General features: G+C 39.4%; 1 protein-coding gene across 3 annotated transcripts; it reads right to left on the bottom strand.

Moving 5' to 3' along the window:
• Positions 1–4,074: 4,074 nt before the first annotated feature.
• Positions 4,075–16,347, bottom strand: LOC131241260 (aluminum-activated malate transporter 9-like). Of its 3 annotated transcripts, none has more exons than XM_058240021.1 (7): positions 16,243–16,347; positions 15,709–16,104; positions 14,739–14,879; positions 14,132–14,401; positions 13,792–13,931; positions 13,434–13,580; positions 4,075–4,830 (listed from the first exon to the last, which is right to left on the bottom strand). In XM_058240021.1, exons 2-7 carry the CDS (start codon positions 15,998–16,000, stop codon positions 4,210–4,212), a joined length of 1,611 nt encoding a protein of 536 aa, XP_058096004.1. In that variant the 5' UTR covers positions 16,001–16,104; positions 16,243–16,347; the 3' UTR covers positions 4,075–4,209. The 3 variants fall into 3 exon arrangements, with proteins under 3 accessions (XP_058096004.1, XP_058096003.1, XP_058096002.1); XM_058240020.1 differs by having other exon boundaries at positions 16,180–16,300; XM_058240019.1 differs by having other exon boundaries at positions 15,709–16,278.
• Positions 16,348–17,609: the final 1,262 nt, after the last annotated feature.

Genomic DNA, 17,609 nt, shown 5'->3' with positions numbered 1-17,609 from the left:
CACACTGATGGGACTATCCAAACCTTTAAAGCTCGACTAGTAGCTATGGATTTTAGACAAAAAGAAGGGATATATTACTTTGACACATACTCTTTGCGCTAGCTTTCATATATCATCTCCACATCCACCAAATGGATGTAAAGACCACATTTCTGAATGGTGACCTCAATGAGGAGGTATACATGGAACAACCCGATGGATTCGTTCTACCAGAAAATGAAAACAAAGTATGTAGATTAGTCAAATCTTTATATGGATTAAAACAAGCACCAAAACAATGGCATGAGAAGTTTGATTCCAAAATACTATCTCATGGTTTCATGCATAATGTAGCTGATAAATGCATATATTCCAAAGTAGTTGGTAGCTGCATGATTATTATTTGTCTGTATGTTGATGACATGTTAATAATAAGTAATAAAATGGATTGTGCAACTGAAACGAAGAGATTTTTATCTTTTGTATTCAAAATGAAGGATCTTGGACAAGTTGATATCATCTTAGGTATCAAAGTTAAAAAACATTGTGGGGTTTATGCTTTGTGTCAATTTCATTATATTGAGAAGATACTAAACAATTTTAACCATCTAAATATAAAAGAAGCAAAAATCTTATTTGATCCAAGTATCAAGTTAAAAGAAAATACCGAAAGAACAGTTGCACAATTAAAATATGCGAGTGCTATAGGGAGTCTTATGTATGTTATGCAATGCACTAGACTTGATATCGCATATGCTGTGAGTAAACTTAGTAGGTTTACTAGTAACACTGGAATACAATCAGCAGAGTCATTAGTTACTTAAAAGCAACCAAAGACTTAGGACTGTTTTATTCAAAATTTCCTACCATATTAGAAGAATATACCGATGTGAGCTGGATATCAAGTGCAGGGGACAACAAGTCTACTATAAGGTGGGTATTAACCCTAGGAGGTGCAGCTATATCTTGGAGATCCAAGAAACAGACTTGCATAATGCACTCGACTATGGAGTCTGAATTCATAGTCCTGGCTGCAACAGGCAAAGAGGCTGAGTGGCTAAGGGATCTTCTATTAGAAATCCTTTTTTGTATAAAGCCTATATCTACTGTGTCACTACATTGTGATATTAAAGCCACATTATCTAGAGCTTATAGTGGCACATATAATGGTAAGTCTAAACATATCAGTCTTCGACATGATTATGTTAGACAATTGATTCGAGGTAAAATCATTGTTATTTCTTATGTGAAATTAATCAATAACCTGACAAACTCTTTCATTAAACCTCTACCGAGAGAGGTAGTAAAGGCTACATTTAGAAGGATGGGGTTGAAACTCTTCAACCAAAGTTTCACTAGTGATGGTAACCCAACCTAAAGTCAAAAAATTTTTAATTTTGGATTTAATGGGTAAGAACAAGTCACTGATATGTGAAAAGTTTTCAGCACTAAATTATAAAACCTCATCCATAATAGATAAGTGCTGAGTATTACAAAAGAGGGTCGAGTCTTAGAACTCTTAATGAAATCTAGTCTAAAGGACAAGTGTCTTATAACAACGAAGACACTGGAAGGATTTTACCTATATGAACGTAGAGATGGTGCCGTCTCTCATGAGAGTTATGAGTTTTCTCTCGGGATCGTTCACGAAATAAGATAAGCACATGGCCATTAATTGTGCTGAGCAAGATTATAGGAATTCTAACTAACACACAGCGAATATGTGTGTGATTTCTCTGATTCTGTTATTTAGGAATAACTGGTTCAATGCTACGGCTATCAGTCATTTCGATAGAGTATTAAGATACTTACACTAAGAAAAAATTAAAATCGAAAGATATCTTTCTTTATGCATATAAGCTAATTATTCTGGTAGAAATGTTTAATCAAGAAAAAAATATTTTTTAAAAAAAAATCAGCGGGGGATTGTTAGAAAATAAAGTGATTTTATAAAATATATTTTAAATAAAAAATATATAAAAAGTTTTTGTAAAAAAGCTTTTGTGGGTTTTTTGATAATAGTCTCACATGAGAAAGGGAAGAGAACTTTTTGTGGTTTAAATGAAAATAGTGGAGTACTATAATATTTGCTTACCTAGTCCAAGGACTATGAACCTTGCGCACTGGAACACCCGCACGCGCGCGCTCACGCTCGGGCACGGGCACGGGCACGGGCTCGAGCTCAATACGAGGGCATGGGTATGTGAGATAGTGTGGCTGTAGAGGCGCTAGTGGCGCACTTTGTATTAGTGCAAAAACCAGATGTAACTGCTGCATGACTAGCCCAACAGCTAGAAAACGGCTAGCTACTGTCTCACAACAATCACATGCAGCAGTGGTTATAGCTCATGCATAACAGTCAGAAAACGGCCATAAAATAGCTAGTTTTTAATAGCTAAAAATGGCTTAATGAAAGTTATCTTCCTGGATCATAACCCCCAGCCACCACAGCCTATATAAATAGGGTCTGGATGGGATTTCAAACTATCTCTCAACCCACTCCAGCAGACCCATACAAACTAAGATAGCCCATACGAACTAAGACAACCACTCCTCTCCTGTACTCTACTGAATTCAGTAAGACAGCAAGTTTGAACCATTGTTTGAAGAACAGACCAACGGTGTGAACTAGAACAGTTCAACTGAACTAGTGGCTGACAAACTGACCAGTATAGTGGTCTAAATCACATATTCTATTCTCTTCTCTTTTCTCTTTTGGGATTTTTCTTTTATTGTAATTCTGTCAGACAGTGTGTAACAGAGTTCCATTAGTGGGCCTTCATGTTTGTTAAACGCAGACCCACACCAGGCTCGTCATATCCTAGAAGTGGTTTGCTTGTAACTTATCAGCATACTCAATCTTTTTAAGTAAGGGTAAATAACGCTTTAAGGACAGCATCTCACACATGCTTCAGCCTGTCCTTAGTTTAGATCATCTTGATTTTTTGAGTTCCATATTTTACAGAAATATTATTATTCTGTATAATTTTCAACAATATTAGCACACGTCTTGCCATGAAGTGCTTAAAGATGAACAGTAACCATAATACATTTAAAGCATTTGAAGATGAAGGTGACACATGGTACACAAGGCACATTGGGGCATGTAGATTGAATCATGGGACACTAAAAGAGTGATGGAACATATTGTACATGTGGCACAATGACATTTATGCAATGCTAAGATGGATGGTGGTACATGCCACGCATGTGATCCATAGGTACATATACATTGCTTGATGATAGATGCTTGCACATGCCGAGCATTTAGAAGATAGGTCGTACCGTGTGGGTATTTAATAAAATGGATCATTTACTCTCGCTTTCCTCAGTTTCTTAAAAATAGCATAGGTGAGGAAATAAAAAAGAGTACTTTTAAGGAAATGAGACTGAAATGGAAAGAAAAAAAATGTCATTTTTATGAAAATTACATTTTCTTAATTTATACTCAACAAATTCAAACAATTTTTTTATTTTTTGTATCTAGACATTACACTTTTTTTTTGCTAATAAAATAGAGTAATATAGAGTAAGTCTGGGTGTAGCTTGGGTAGACCCAATCGAGTTGAGGGCTAGCCTAAGTCCAATCTAACCCCACGAGAGAAGAGTTCTCAAAATGTCGACCAACCTAGCCCAAAAGCTTCCCGACCCATGGTATTGAATGCTCAACCATAATGCTATTTGGGTTGGGTAGGGTGAGAACGAGTTGGGTTAAATTAACACATGCAGCTAATAAATAATACATAAAATATCTAACCATTAAAATAATAGTTGGAACTATCTATCATGATTTCTTAAACCTATTTTCCATTCCCATTATAAACCCTATTTCTCCATGCATAACGGTTTTGATGACGAAATCTATCATTCATACACTTGCAGTTCTAGTCATGAACCCTATTCTCCATGCAGGCATGATTTTACATTTATATCACTACGTATGTTAATCGTAACTGATCCAGTTACTATATAGGAGGTCGGGTTGAGTTTAGGCAAGTTGCCAAGCCAAGCCCAGCCCAACTTGAGGTCAGGTGGATGAGTGATAAAGGCAATGAAGTAGATAGAAATTAAAGCATTTTACATATAAACAAAATGTGTATGAAAAATTAAGTTATAAAGCTTTATTTTAGTTGATGTAATTAAGTTTCATAGTCTTTTATTTTTCATGGTTTATATGATCATTTACATAATAATGCTAATAATCAGTAATTTCTCTCATCCTCCTCCCTCTTACTTTACACCTTCATACTTGAAATTCGCCAACTTAGCAAGCTTATCGACAGCTTCAACTAGATGATCTAGTCGGGCAACAAACTCAATAAGCAATGAAGTGAAGGTAGCCAGAGAAAGGGACGTGGTGCTCTCGAGCGCTCGCATCCTCTGGAGAAAGTCCGTCCCGACGTCTCCACCCTCTTCTTCAAACCCCCCGACGTCCCTCGACGGCCATGAATGGAGCCTCCTTTGTTGCTTCTTCATGGTCTCGTGATAAGACTCAGCTTGAGCCGGGGTAGTCTGAGATGGCCCATCGAGGTTAAGTTCAAGGCCGTCGCCTGCCTCAGCCAAGTTGTTAGAGAGGTCAGAGAAGTTGGAAGAGAGAGTGGTGGAGAGCCTAACGGAAGGCAACTTGGTGGAACAATCCAAGAGCTCATGGCTAGAGGTGAGGAGGTAGGAGTGAATGTCTATAGAACGTTGAAGTCGTTCAGTGGAGTCGTGGACGCTTTGCAGTAAGTAAGGTCGGAGGCTACGCCTCATGTTGCTTATGTCTTTGCCCAGGCTCCGTAGCAGCTCGGCGGCTTGACTGCTTGCTTCCATAATCTCTGATTGGAATGTGATCCGTAGGTTATAAGGTGCCTAGAAAAACAATAAAAACACCGTTGTCTTCAAGTTTAAAGTACCGTCCGAAACTGGTACATATCGCCCGTGCCAGTTTCATATATGAATGATATAGCTATATCGAACATATAACACATGATGCATATATTATGTTCAAGATGGATTGTGGCACCAGTTACCTTATAACACGTGATGCATTGTCATAATTAAGACAGTAGCATGGCTAGTGGTACATGATGCACATTTGGCATGTTGATAAGTGTGGTGCATGTGAAGCCTTTAAAAGATAGGTATTGCCACATTTGGCACAATAACGAGTGGTATATTTGCACATGTGAGGTGCTTAAAGATGAGGGTGGCACATTGCACATCTACTTGTGTATTTTACTTTAAAATGGATTGGACATATGTGGCATAATGGCACATGTGGAGCACTAGAATAGGTGTTTGCACATATAGGGCACATAAAGGTATTTAGTGGTATATGTTGCATATGCCACATATTAGCACACATCTTGCCATGAAGTGCTTAAAGATAAATAGTAACCATATGGCACACTTGTGGCTGGATAGCACACGTGATACATGTAAAGCATTTGAAGATGAAGGTGGCACATGGTACACAAGGCACATTGGGGCATGTGGATTGAATCATGGGTCACTAAAAAGAGTGATGGAACATATTGTACATGTGGCACAATGACATCTATGCAGTGTTATGATGTATGGTGGTACATGCCATGCATGTGGTCCATAGGTACATATACATTGCTTGATGATAGATGCTTGCACATGCCAAGCATTTAGAAGATGGGTTGTACCGTATGGGTATTTAATAAAATCAATCATTTACTCTCACTTTCCTCAGTTTCTTAGAAATAGCATAGGTAAGGAAACAAAAAGGAGTAATTTTAAGGAAATGAGACTAAAATGGAAAGAAAAAATGTCATTTTTATGAGAATTATATTTTCTTAATTTATATTCAACAAATTCAAACATGCTTATTTTTATCTCTAGACATTTCACTTTTTTTTTTGCTAATAAAATAGAGTAATATAGAGTTAGCCTGGGTGCAGCTTGGGTAGATCCAGTTGAGCTGAGGGCTAGCGCAAGTCCAATCTAACCCTAGGAGAGAAAAGTTCTCAAAATGCTGACCAACGTAGCCCAAAAGCTTCCCGACCCACGGTATTGAATGCTCAACCATAATGTTATTTAAGTTGGGTAAGGTGAGAACGAGTTGGATTAAATTAACACTTGCAGCTAATAAATAATACAAAAAACATCCAAGCATTAAAGTTACAACCAGAACTACCTATCATGATTTCTTAACCCTATTTTTCATTCCCATTGTAAACCCTATTTCTCCATGTATAACGGTTTTGATGATGAAATTTATCCTCCATACACTTGCAAGTCTAGTCATGAACCCTATTCTCCATGCAGGCATGATTTTGTATGTTAACCGTAACTGGTCCAGTTACTGTATAGGAGGTCGGGTTGAGTTTGGGCAAGCTGCTGAGCGAAGCTCAGCCCAACTTGAGGTCAGGTGGATGAGTGATAAAGGCAGTAAAGTAGATAGAAATCAAAGCATTTTACATACAAACAAAATGTGTATGAAAAAATAAGTTATAAAGCTTCATTTTGGTTGATGTAATTAAGTTTCATAGTCCTTTCTTTTTCATGGTTTATATGATCCTTTACATAATAGTGCTAATAATTAGTAATATTTCTCTCATCCGCCTCCCTCTTACTTTACACTTTCATGCTTGAAATTTGCCAACTTAGTGAGCTTATCGACAACTTCAACCAGATGATCAAGTCGAGCAACAAACTCAATAAGCAAGGAAGTGAAGGTAGCTAAAGAAAGGGACGTGGTACTCTCGAGCGCTCGCATTCTCGAGAGAAATTCTGTTCTGACATCTCCACCCTCTTCTTCGAACCCCCTGACGTCCCTCGATGGCCATGAATGGAGCCTCCTTGGTTGTTTCTTCATGGTCTCGTGATAAGACTCAGATTGAGCCAGGTTAGTTTGAGGTGGCCCACCCAGGTTAAGTTCAAGACCGACGCCTGCCTCAGCCAAACTATTGGAGAGGTCAGTGAAGTTGGAAGAAAGAGTGGTGGAGAGCCTAACAGATGACAACTTGGTAGAACAATCCAAGAGCTCATTGCCAAAGGTGAGGAGGTAGGAGTGAATGTCTATAGAACATTGAAGCCGTTCAGTGGAGTCGTGGACACTCTGCAATAAGCAAGGCCGGAGGCTACGCCTCATATTACTTATGTCTTTGCCCAGGCTTCGTAGTAGCTTAGCAGCTTGGCTACTTGCTTCTATAATCTCTGATTGGAATGTGATCCGTAGGTTATATGGTGCTTGGAAAAACAATAAAAATACCGTTGTCTTCGAGCTTTAAAGTACCGTACGAAACTGGTACATATTGCTCGTGTTGGTTTCATATATGAATGATATAGTTGTATCGAACATATAGGTAGACCCATCTTGGATTTAGCAACAACTCATACAATTGCACCGAAACGGATTTTTAGTCCTTGGTCATCTAATTATTTATGAACTTCAATTCAACGCAGGATTTCATCCATGCTAGCCTTGTGGTACGGTGGAATTCACCAAAGGGACGGAAGTTTAAGGGTAGCCCATTGAAAGGTTTTTTAACCAAATTACCCTTGCATGCCTGAAAAGGTAATGATAATGGGGGAGAGGATGGCTTCAAGTCTTGTGCTACATAGTAATGCACTTGGTTTTGGGCCCATTATGATTCAAGTTCTTGATTTACAAAGTTTATCCATTGTAGGAGCTCATTGTAATATGTGATTCCAAAATGAAGCTTATTCATAGATTAAATGGACCACACCACAAGAAATAGTGTGAGCTTCACACTACTGTTGAAAACAGCCTGGTGGGCCACAGACCTTTTGGATAAATATGATATTTGTGTTTTCCCTTCATCCATATATCTATGATATTATCAACAGGTTAGATGACATATAAACATCATTGTGGGCCCCACAAAGCTCAATGTGTATCGTTCATGGTTAATCACAAGTTGGTACAATAAAAACTTGCGTGAGTGAGAAGCTTCGACAGTTACGCTTCACAATGGCTATCAAAAGGTAAATCCAATTTGTTTGATCATAGGGACCATTAAAAGGTAGATTCGATCCATTGATAAAGTTTGTGCCTAAGGATTTTCCTGAGAATGTATTAACTTCACATTGTTCTGAGCTATCATTAGCCCACAATGAGAAAAAATACTCAACAATTTGCTTGAATAATATCTGTTATTTTGTTGTGTTGTGGGCCAGCAGGTTTGAAGATGTCGGTCATTCTCTGGACATTTACCTTCCTCAAAATTCTGGAGGGAATGGACAGGAAGATTTGACCAAAAGCCGAATATGGGACCCAGAGACGTCATACGGAAAGGAGTTTATAATGGCGAAAACGACCGCATGGTCCCATTTTGAATCCCAACCTCGACCCCACATCTCTCTTTCGAAGTTTCTTCTCTAGGACCCACCTCCACCCCTTTTGGCACTATTATTTTACTGTGATTGTCTACGACACCACCTTCTCTGACTCTGGCTTCTTGTATATCCATAAAATGCATTCTTTCGTAACAAAAAACTATAAAAATGGCAAACCAAGGTATGTGGATAATATTTATTTATTTTTAAAATTTTAACTATTGTTGGATATCACTTCAAAGCCATTAAGGGTTGAAAGGGACCATTGTGGGCAAAACTGAGTTAGGATGTGAATACGGTGATTTTTGTGGGTGGAGGTTGCTGTTGTGATGGTTGTAGTGGTGGTCGTGGTTGTGAATGTGAAAATGATATGCTTTAGGAACGATGACAACCTAGATCACTTTATAATGACAATATCGACCCATTTTGTACTCTTGTTTCAGTACAATGTAGGGGTTGTGCTTGTCATCCAGTACGGATCGATGTTGTCAATAATTGGCATGGTTGAGGTTGGCGTACAATAAGCATCAAGGTTGTCAATATTTGGTAAGATCGAGGTTGGCATAAAATAAGGATTAAAGTTATCAATATTTGGCATGGTCAAATTTGGTATATAATAAGGGTTGAGGTTATTAATATGATAACCTTGACCATATTAATGGAAGTTTGTCAGTCTTAACCCTTATTGGATGATATTCTCGACCCTTACTGGCCTACTGTCAACCTCGACACTTATTAGATGACAATATAGTGGATAACTACATGCCCTTAGTAGATGATAATTAATCTGGACCATTATTGGAATACAGGTCGAAAACAACCAAGGACCACCTGCTTGGATAACGAGAATGCATCAGTCTCTCCAAAGTGTTTTATTTAGTTTTTAAGGGTCGAGGTTATCAAATGTGAAGGGTCTAGGTTGTCATTTATTAACGGTTGAGGTTGTCAAAACAATGTGAAGATCATGGTTGTCAAATGTGAAGGGTCTAATTTTTTTTATCTCTGGAGAAAGGAAGGAGCACACCACCTAAAACTTTGTTGATATAGCAAAATTTATACATGGATTTAAGTGGTTCCCACAAAAGGAAAAGGGCATCACCTATCATATACTCATTAAAGCAGCAGAAGATGTAAACTTTAAATTGAGATAGATTGGGTTGCCATATTGATCTCTCAAAATAGACTAGATTTAGGCCACGACCTTTCTAAAGGCCTAGGAGACATTCGGCAGAAGAAGCCATATAGAACGTGACGGGATTGGATTGTCGCACACCAATAGAAGAACTCTACTCTCTTCAACCCATCTAATATAATTGCCATATAATCAGCTTCAGCACCAGACCACATCCCCACTCTGCCATCCTCAAGGAACACACATTCACTTCCATCCTGATTGTTTGTCCATCTAGCTGAAAAGTCCGAGACTTGAAGACTCTCCTAACAAACAAAGCGTCCTACACTCTTATTTACTTCTGCAAGGTAGGCCTTACAAAGAGATGGAAAACACTATTCAACGAGACTATATGAGAGACAACGACTCTAACTGCCTTGCATCCCGGATCGAGAGAAAAAGAGAGAGCCAAGCTCCCTATCGAAGCTAATTAAACATCCTGGATTTGCTAAAGAATGCTTCCATGTACATCCGAAGAAATTAGCTAACAACAGAGCCTTGATTGAAGGATTAACTGGAATGAATTGTAAAAAACATGTCCCTTCCTTAGGGATTTGACAGAGCAGGAGCCCTGAGAATGTTGTTTCACAAGATTTAGTAAATTAGGCAGGATCGATAGGCATAGCCCAGAACCCAGAGGAGCAGAACAAGACAACAAATCTTGAGTATTGCAGGGCCGATGGTCTAAGTTATCATCAACTAAGGGTTGAGGTTGTGGTTGTCAAAACAAAATAAAGAGTTGTGGTTGTCAAATGTTAAGGGTCGTAGCTGTCAAGTTTCCCAGTTATCAATCTCCACCCTTCACACTGCCCGATCTCGACCCTTACATACTAACTGTCAAGATTGACCCTTACTGGATGTTAACGTCAATCCATATTAGATGATAACCACATCCCTTATTGGATGACATTTTACACTATTAACACTTCTCTACTTGGACCCTCCTAACACAATGTCAAATCACATCACAATATAGTCATTTAGAAAAATAACATCGGCAATGTCAAGATTTAAAGTTTTAGTTACCTTAAAAAATGACTAACACTGTAGTAATTTACTAAGATAGTGGGGACACTGAAGAACTGCATGATCATGGTGGTGAGAGTGGTGGATGAAGCTTCAACAAAGAGGAATTCTGGGATGAATGTCAGACAGTGTTAGAAAGACGTCAGAGGAGAGAAATGGCGGAGAGAAACGAATGACTTCAAAGAAGGGGAGTTTTCGAATGAAATAGGAGAATGCCAAATGCACGCCAGATGAGAGAAATGCTGAAGAGAAACGATGAAGTAAGAGTGGTAGTGGGTCCCACGATCTTCAGTTTTCTAAGAAAGAAGAAGACCCTCTTTACAAAGTGTAAAAAGGTAATGTTTGGCCTTTTCTAAGGGTGTTCGTACACCATCTGTGGGGTCCGCCATTGTATATGTGTGGAATCACTTCATCCATTAACTTCGGAGTTTTACGCAAGGCAATGGTGGAAAGCATGATCAACATCCGCTAGTCCCATGAACCACATCATAAGAAAATAATTCGTATCGAACGGACATCATTATACATTATCAGGTTTTGAGGGTCACATAGAGATCGTGTCATTAAGAAGTTAGCATCCTCTCATATAAATAAAGGGTTATAAAGAAAATGAACATATTAGATATAGGTTCTAGTGAGCCCAATAACAAATCACGTGCACATCGCTTCCTCGAAATTGGATACTACATAACTTCTTCACTCAAAACCTTTACAGTTGCTAATCCAAAGACATGAGAAATTTGGTATGAAAAAAAAAAAAAAAAACCTATCAGCAGACTACCTACGAAATATTTTAAATTTGTATTCCTTTTAAGGAATTCGACCATACGGTGATGCTAGTATGGTCAAAATCCTATAGGCATGGATTGGGCCGCGGGAGACGAATAATCATGTTAAAGGCTTGGTGGGGCCCACTATGATCCACTTCTTTTATCCAAGCTGTTCATCTATTTTGAAAGATCAATTTAGGTAATGAGCTCAAAAACGAGGTAGATTGAAGATTCAAGTTGAACACACCATATGAAGCAATGGGGATTTAACGCCTACCGTTGAAAACTTCATGGGTGCCAGATAAGTTTTGTTTCAAGCTGATATTTATGCTTTCCCTTTATGCATTACTACGTGACCTTATGAACAGGTTGGATGGCAAATACAAATCAGGGTGGGCCTTAGTAAGTTTTCAACGGTAAGATTTCAATCCCTACTGCTTCATGTGGTATTGTCTACTTGTCCCTTCCATCTGCTTCCTTTTTGGGCTCATGCACTAAAATGATCTATCAAAATAGATGGATGGCGTGAAGAAAACATATAGATCACGGTGGCCTCACAGAGCCCCTGATTGCATCAGTTCACTAGGACAGTCCACTTGATCGATCTGACCACTTGATCAATCTGAGTTCAGTCCACTTGATCGATCTAACCACTTGATCAATCTGAGTTCAGTCCACTTGATCGATCTGACCACTTGATCAATCTGAGTTCAGTCCACTTGATCGATCTGACCACTTGATCAATCTGAGTTGTCCGTTACGTTGAGAATACATTTCATAGGTTATTGTACAAAAAACAGACGGATTGGATGATCTGGAACGGGTGGATAAAACATATAGATGAAGGTGGGCCCAACAAAACCCCTGATTGCATCGGTTCACTAGGACAGCCCACTTGATCGATCTGAATCTGAACTGTCGGTTAGGTTGAGAATTCATTTCATACGTTATTGTACAAAAATCAGACTGATTGGATGATCCAATCCATATTTGATTTGGCCTCATTCTCTGGTCATTCATCATGAAAGACATGGATGGGATAGTTAAATTTCCCACTAAAAATTATTCTTTAGAATCATAAGCAATCCATGATATAGATGGATCAAATTGTTGTTTGTACCTATCTTTGTGTAAATTATCTTGACCGTTTATATTAAAGACCATTGATCAAATAGTTCATATTTATGGCATCTACGTGATGTTTGCATGGTCGCTCATAAAATGTAAGAAACTAATGAACAGTGTAGATCAATGGATTGGACTTTCTAAGTGTCCCAAACGCAACTAGGAGTATAGTGTCGTGAGAGCACCGGAGCATCTGTCTTGTTAGATCAGCGTCCCAATCTGTGTTTATAAAGCAATCCATTCAAATGCCACAATGTGTACCACCGTGGAACATCTGTGCTAGATCTAACCCGTCCATTAGGTGGGTCCCACCGTGGAGATGACATGTACTAAAGATCAACCAATCGACGACTCACGACGTGCGTCACAGTTTTCAAAACAATTCATAGCCTAGAAAGGCATGGTAATGTTTTCTTTAACCGTTGATTATTTCGAACAGTGGCCCACCTAGTATTTGATCGGTCCTGATTTTCAGGACGGGGCATCTATGCCAGTCTGGCGCATGTGTTGGCGTGTAGATGCGCTGCCTTATACACGCGTGTGGGCTTAACAATACTCTACAGTGTTATATACTCTCACCCTATTGCAGATGGGAGGGAGTATGTTTTCTCGTAGAACTGTCAATGGGTACCTGAATCCCGAATCGGGTCTGATTCTGTACACGAACGTCTGATTTTTTAGCTTTATTCTTTATTTTGTTCTACTCCTTAGTGAAAATGATGCCAAATGGTACGTGCCCAAATCCGGATCTATACCCGAACATTGTGTGGACCCGACTCTAGACCAGAATCTTATTCAAACCCCGTTCTGGATTCTAACTAGCGAACAGAACACTGTCCAACTAGAACCGATGGTGTCCCAGATACGAGCAATTCGGATCCGGTTACACTATATAGGCCCGATATCCCTACCGAATGAGACCCGAATCTGATGCTCTTACTAATTGACAGCCCCGCTTTCATATTGTACGTGGTAGCGTAGGGCAGCAGCAGCATGCATGCATGCATGTCAATATGGCATGAGGCATTGAGGCATGAGAAAGGAAGGAAGACCTGTATTTCGGAGTGCAGCACACCATGCAATGCCATCACTTCATATGCACAGTAGCGGAGGACGGCGCCGACCTTAACGTATTCGGACCACGGGTAGAAGAAGTGCCTAAATCTTCCATGTGGGGGTTCCCATTTCGCTGAATTTGCCTGGAAGAAGAAAATTAAAATAAAATAACATGATTAATAGCTAGTAGTTATGGGTGCGTTTTGTTGCAATAAATTATATCTTGAAATTTCATAATGTTTTGCACCATATTAGACTGATTAATATGAAATATCATGATATTTGGTGCAACCAAAGCACGCTATTGCATCTGGATTCGAGTAGTCATTGGTAATAAGATGAATGGAGAAATACCAGTGAATCGAGTTTTGCAGATGAGTTCAACGTCGCCCGGCATCTTCGGAATGCAGGCTCATCGGCAAACTCATCGTTGATGGTCTTGGAGAACTCTGGATGAATGGAACCATCATCCTCAAGGTATTTTCTCACACACTCTACATATCAAAGATAGAACTTAGATATCATAACATAGTATAGGAAGTAGAAAAATCTGTAACTTTCATTTTGATGGGCCTTGAATCTCTGAGTATGGAAGATCCAATGGTCATTGGCCCAGAAACAGTAGCAAGATGTGGGGCTTAAATTTCAGATAAATTATCTAGATCATAGTCTGTAATTGTAGAAAGGAGCTGACCTTCTAGAGAATCAGCCACTGAATCAAAGCTGTTGACCAGCTCCTTATGCAGTTGCTCGCCAGCCCAAATAGGGCAAACGAGGATATTGACAAGAACAGCGACGAGTCCTCCGATTGCGATTGAGTACAGGCGGTCCATGGCAGTCTTCACCGGATTCCCCATCCGGTAACCGGAGACTATGATCAGACAGAAGGTGAATAGTATGACCCTAAAACCATACTCGTACTGAACGAGCGATGGCCATAGCTTCATGAAAGATGTAATGGTGCCTGCATGAAATTGATCAATTTTTAATAGCAATTCTATGATTTTTATTATTCCATTTAGAATGATTTTGTAGTAATCCATCCTAGCCAGAGTGGTAGCCTGGCATTTTATCTCACCCACCACTCTTGAGGATATATATATATATGAACAAACAATTCTAGGTAAAAACCAATTAAATTTCTTTTAGTCTTATGATCATTGCCTGATCAGAAATCTGGCCAACCATCATCTTTAGAGTGTTGTCGGTTTACACGCGTAACCGATATTCCAATGTGTTTATCAAAATCAATCTTAGCCTAAGAAAAACATGTAACCTATGGCCTGCAAGTGTCTTCATACCAATCAGGAAGATGCTGAGGCCTATGATCAAGGGTTCCGCGATGCGACCAGTGCATATGGCCACTTGGATTATGGCAATGGCGAATATTCCGGCAAGCAAACTTCCCAGAGCACGATTGAATCCTCGGTTAAACGTCGCCCCTTCATAAATTATCAATCAAGCAATAGTTAGGTTGGAATATGCAAAGGGAATACCGTAATAAGCATGCATGTGTGCATGTTCGTATGCGCGCGTGTGTGTGTGTGTGTGTAAACGTGTGTGCGAATACGTATTTATGCTATTTCATGGGTTTATGTGAATACATGGGTACGTATTAGCATCAACTACTCAACCATATCGGTTAGATGAGCACATCCCATGCAGCGTAAGTCATATCACTTACGTAGACAGTGAATTTTAGATGTGGGTGTTTAAGTAGAGACATTTTAATTTAAGATGCCGAATCCAATAAAAATGTTATTAAGACAAGCTCAATGGAAAAATCAACATGTCGGGCTGACCGTGATGTTTTAATAACATCCAATCTTGCCATCGTATGAGCCCTTAGTCTTTTCTTTTGCGCCAAAACTCAAGTGGGCCACAAATTAGGGAATAGATGGATGGGACACCCACCATTAAAAACCGTGAGGCCCACGGTATTTTGTACATTTCGTGTAATCCATTCAGAAGATGCATACGACCCAAAAAATTAGGCTATTTAAAAACTTTGGTGGACCAAAACAAGTGATTTCAGAGGTTTTCGGCATGATTTTACATGGTCCAGTGTACCACCGAAAGGTGGGAGCTAGCACACCATCTGAATTTTGGTGTCCTGGGAGAATAGGAAGGGGCGCACGTGATGGACTGATTTGATGGCATTAGAAGATGAAGGTGGGACCCACACATTGATTTTTCTAGTTAAGCTAATCCTAGAAACATTTGTGTTGAATCGGTCCTCTTTAATCCTAGTATGAAAATGCATGGACATACCTACGGTGTATTCGAACATGATGGCAACGGTTAGGAGAGACCAGATGATGTTGGTGCCAAAGATTTCGTAGGGTGCTCGGAAAAGTATGAGCAATGACACCAGAAGAACAGCAAAACCCACCTTCAGCGAGAAGATTACCCTATTTCTGTCTTCTTTGCAGAAGTCCCGCACACTCCAAATGAAACCCAGGAAGTAGAAACCTCCATCGTCAGTTTCCTTGTCACTCTCAGGGCGCTTGATGGTTGATGGGAGGCAGACATCGATCGTAACACTACCCTTTTTTCCATTCATTCTCCAAGGAAGTGATATAAGCTCCTGCTCCTTCTGTCTTCGGATGCTTTCCTCGCCGCCGCCACCGCTGCCGCTGACCCCGTCTCTCTAGTATATATATGTATCTGATCAAAGCAAATGAAAGAAAAAAGATCAGTCAGCACAACACTCGTGTTCCCTTGGTACGAATAACTTCATACCCAAGTCTATTCAAATGGGGAAGAATTCGAGCGATGCGGAGGATGATCAGGGAAGAAAATTACTGGAGTTTGTATGGATATGTTTTCCAAGTGGAAGAGTTGTTAGAAGAAGAGTGTAATTTAAAGAGAGATGAGGCCGTGCAAGTAGGAGAAAGAAAGTGGGTGTAGACAGGATATTGTAATAAAATTCAAAGAATAATACCACAATAATAGAAGACAAGATGAAGTGAAAAACATGGATGACACATAGATGCTTAACACCAATAATGTTATATGGATGGAGAATTGGAATCTAACCACCCGGCCCGGTTTTCCGCTTGTTGTCACACTTCAATCTTCTTCACCACATTGGATTCCAGCAGCTTGAAAGATTTTTAGAATCAGAAAATGTGAATTTTCTAATAATGGGATTTAAGTTAGATGGGTATTAGGAAGGAAATAGTGTTTTTAGGTGCACTATTCAATTGAATCAAGATCATTGATTTTTTTATTTTATTTTTTCTTTGAGGGTGGGAGGTGAACAAAAATCTCTACCCAATACAAGGATCAGCGCTAAAATCATTTACAAGGGATATTACCCAACTCAAGAATCATTTCATCTCATTTTAGTTAATCGTAGTTAGGTAATAGAGATTTGTTATCAAGCTGATTTCTAATTCTTGTATTTTTCTTTTCTTTGCTTCTTCTTCTTCTTCTTCTTCTTCTTCTTCTGTTTTTTTTTTGTCTTTTTACCACAATCTTCAAATGGACAAGCTGGTCTTAAGTGAACGCATCCAAACTCAATTTAGCCTTCTTGGAGAAGAATATCCTCATCTTAACTTAGTTGTGCATGCATCTGAACGGTTGAGTAAGATAAAAACAGATTGAGTTATGACTGTCAATGGGCCGGGCTTTCAAGCTGGGCTTATCCAAATATTTGCATTTGCTAGGGCTAAGACGTACCCGGTTTGTTATTTACTAACGGTGGGCATGCATCTGATGTCCGTGCTTGTATACCTTATATCTATCATAGATTCTATGGAAGAATAAAACCCGTTACTAGAAAGTCACAACGAAAAAGAAAATGAGCTTTCTCAAGCCCACATGCATGCCTATACTACACATATGCCAGCATGGCACATAGGTCCAAGATCGTCCCTTTATATGTGGGCCCCAGCATTGGAAATAGTTATATGGGTTAGAAAACTCCATCCAAGTTTTTCACAGCCGTACATCTGTTTTACAAACTGTGGCCCAACTGATCACCAGGAGATCAGCCGGGGCTCTTTTGATGGATGGATTGGATCTTGGACATGTGTGCATGAGCTGTATGGCACGTGTATGCGGGACTATCAAAGCTGAAACGAGATATGTAAGGGTATCTGGTTCGAGAAATACCCTCCATCAATCAATATTAACATGACTAGGACATATACGGTTGTAATGGCGTT

Source organism: Magnolia sinica, chromosome 3 (genome assembly GCF_029962835.1).
Source record: "Magnolia sinica isolate HGM2019 chromosome 3, MsV1, whole genome shotgun sequence".
In the NCBI taxonomy this organism is placed as follows: domain Eukaryota; kingdom Viridiplantae; phylum Streptophyta; class Magnoliopsida; order Magnoliales; family Magnoliaceae; genus Magnolia; species Magnolia sinica.
The sequence above is the reverse complement of the archived record's forward strand: the minus strand, read 5'-3'. Positions and strand labels throughout refer to the sequence as shown.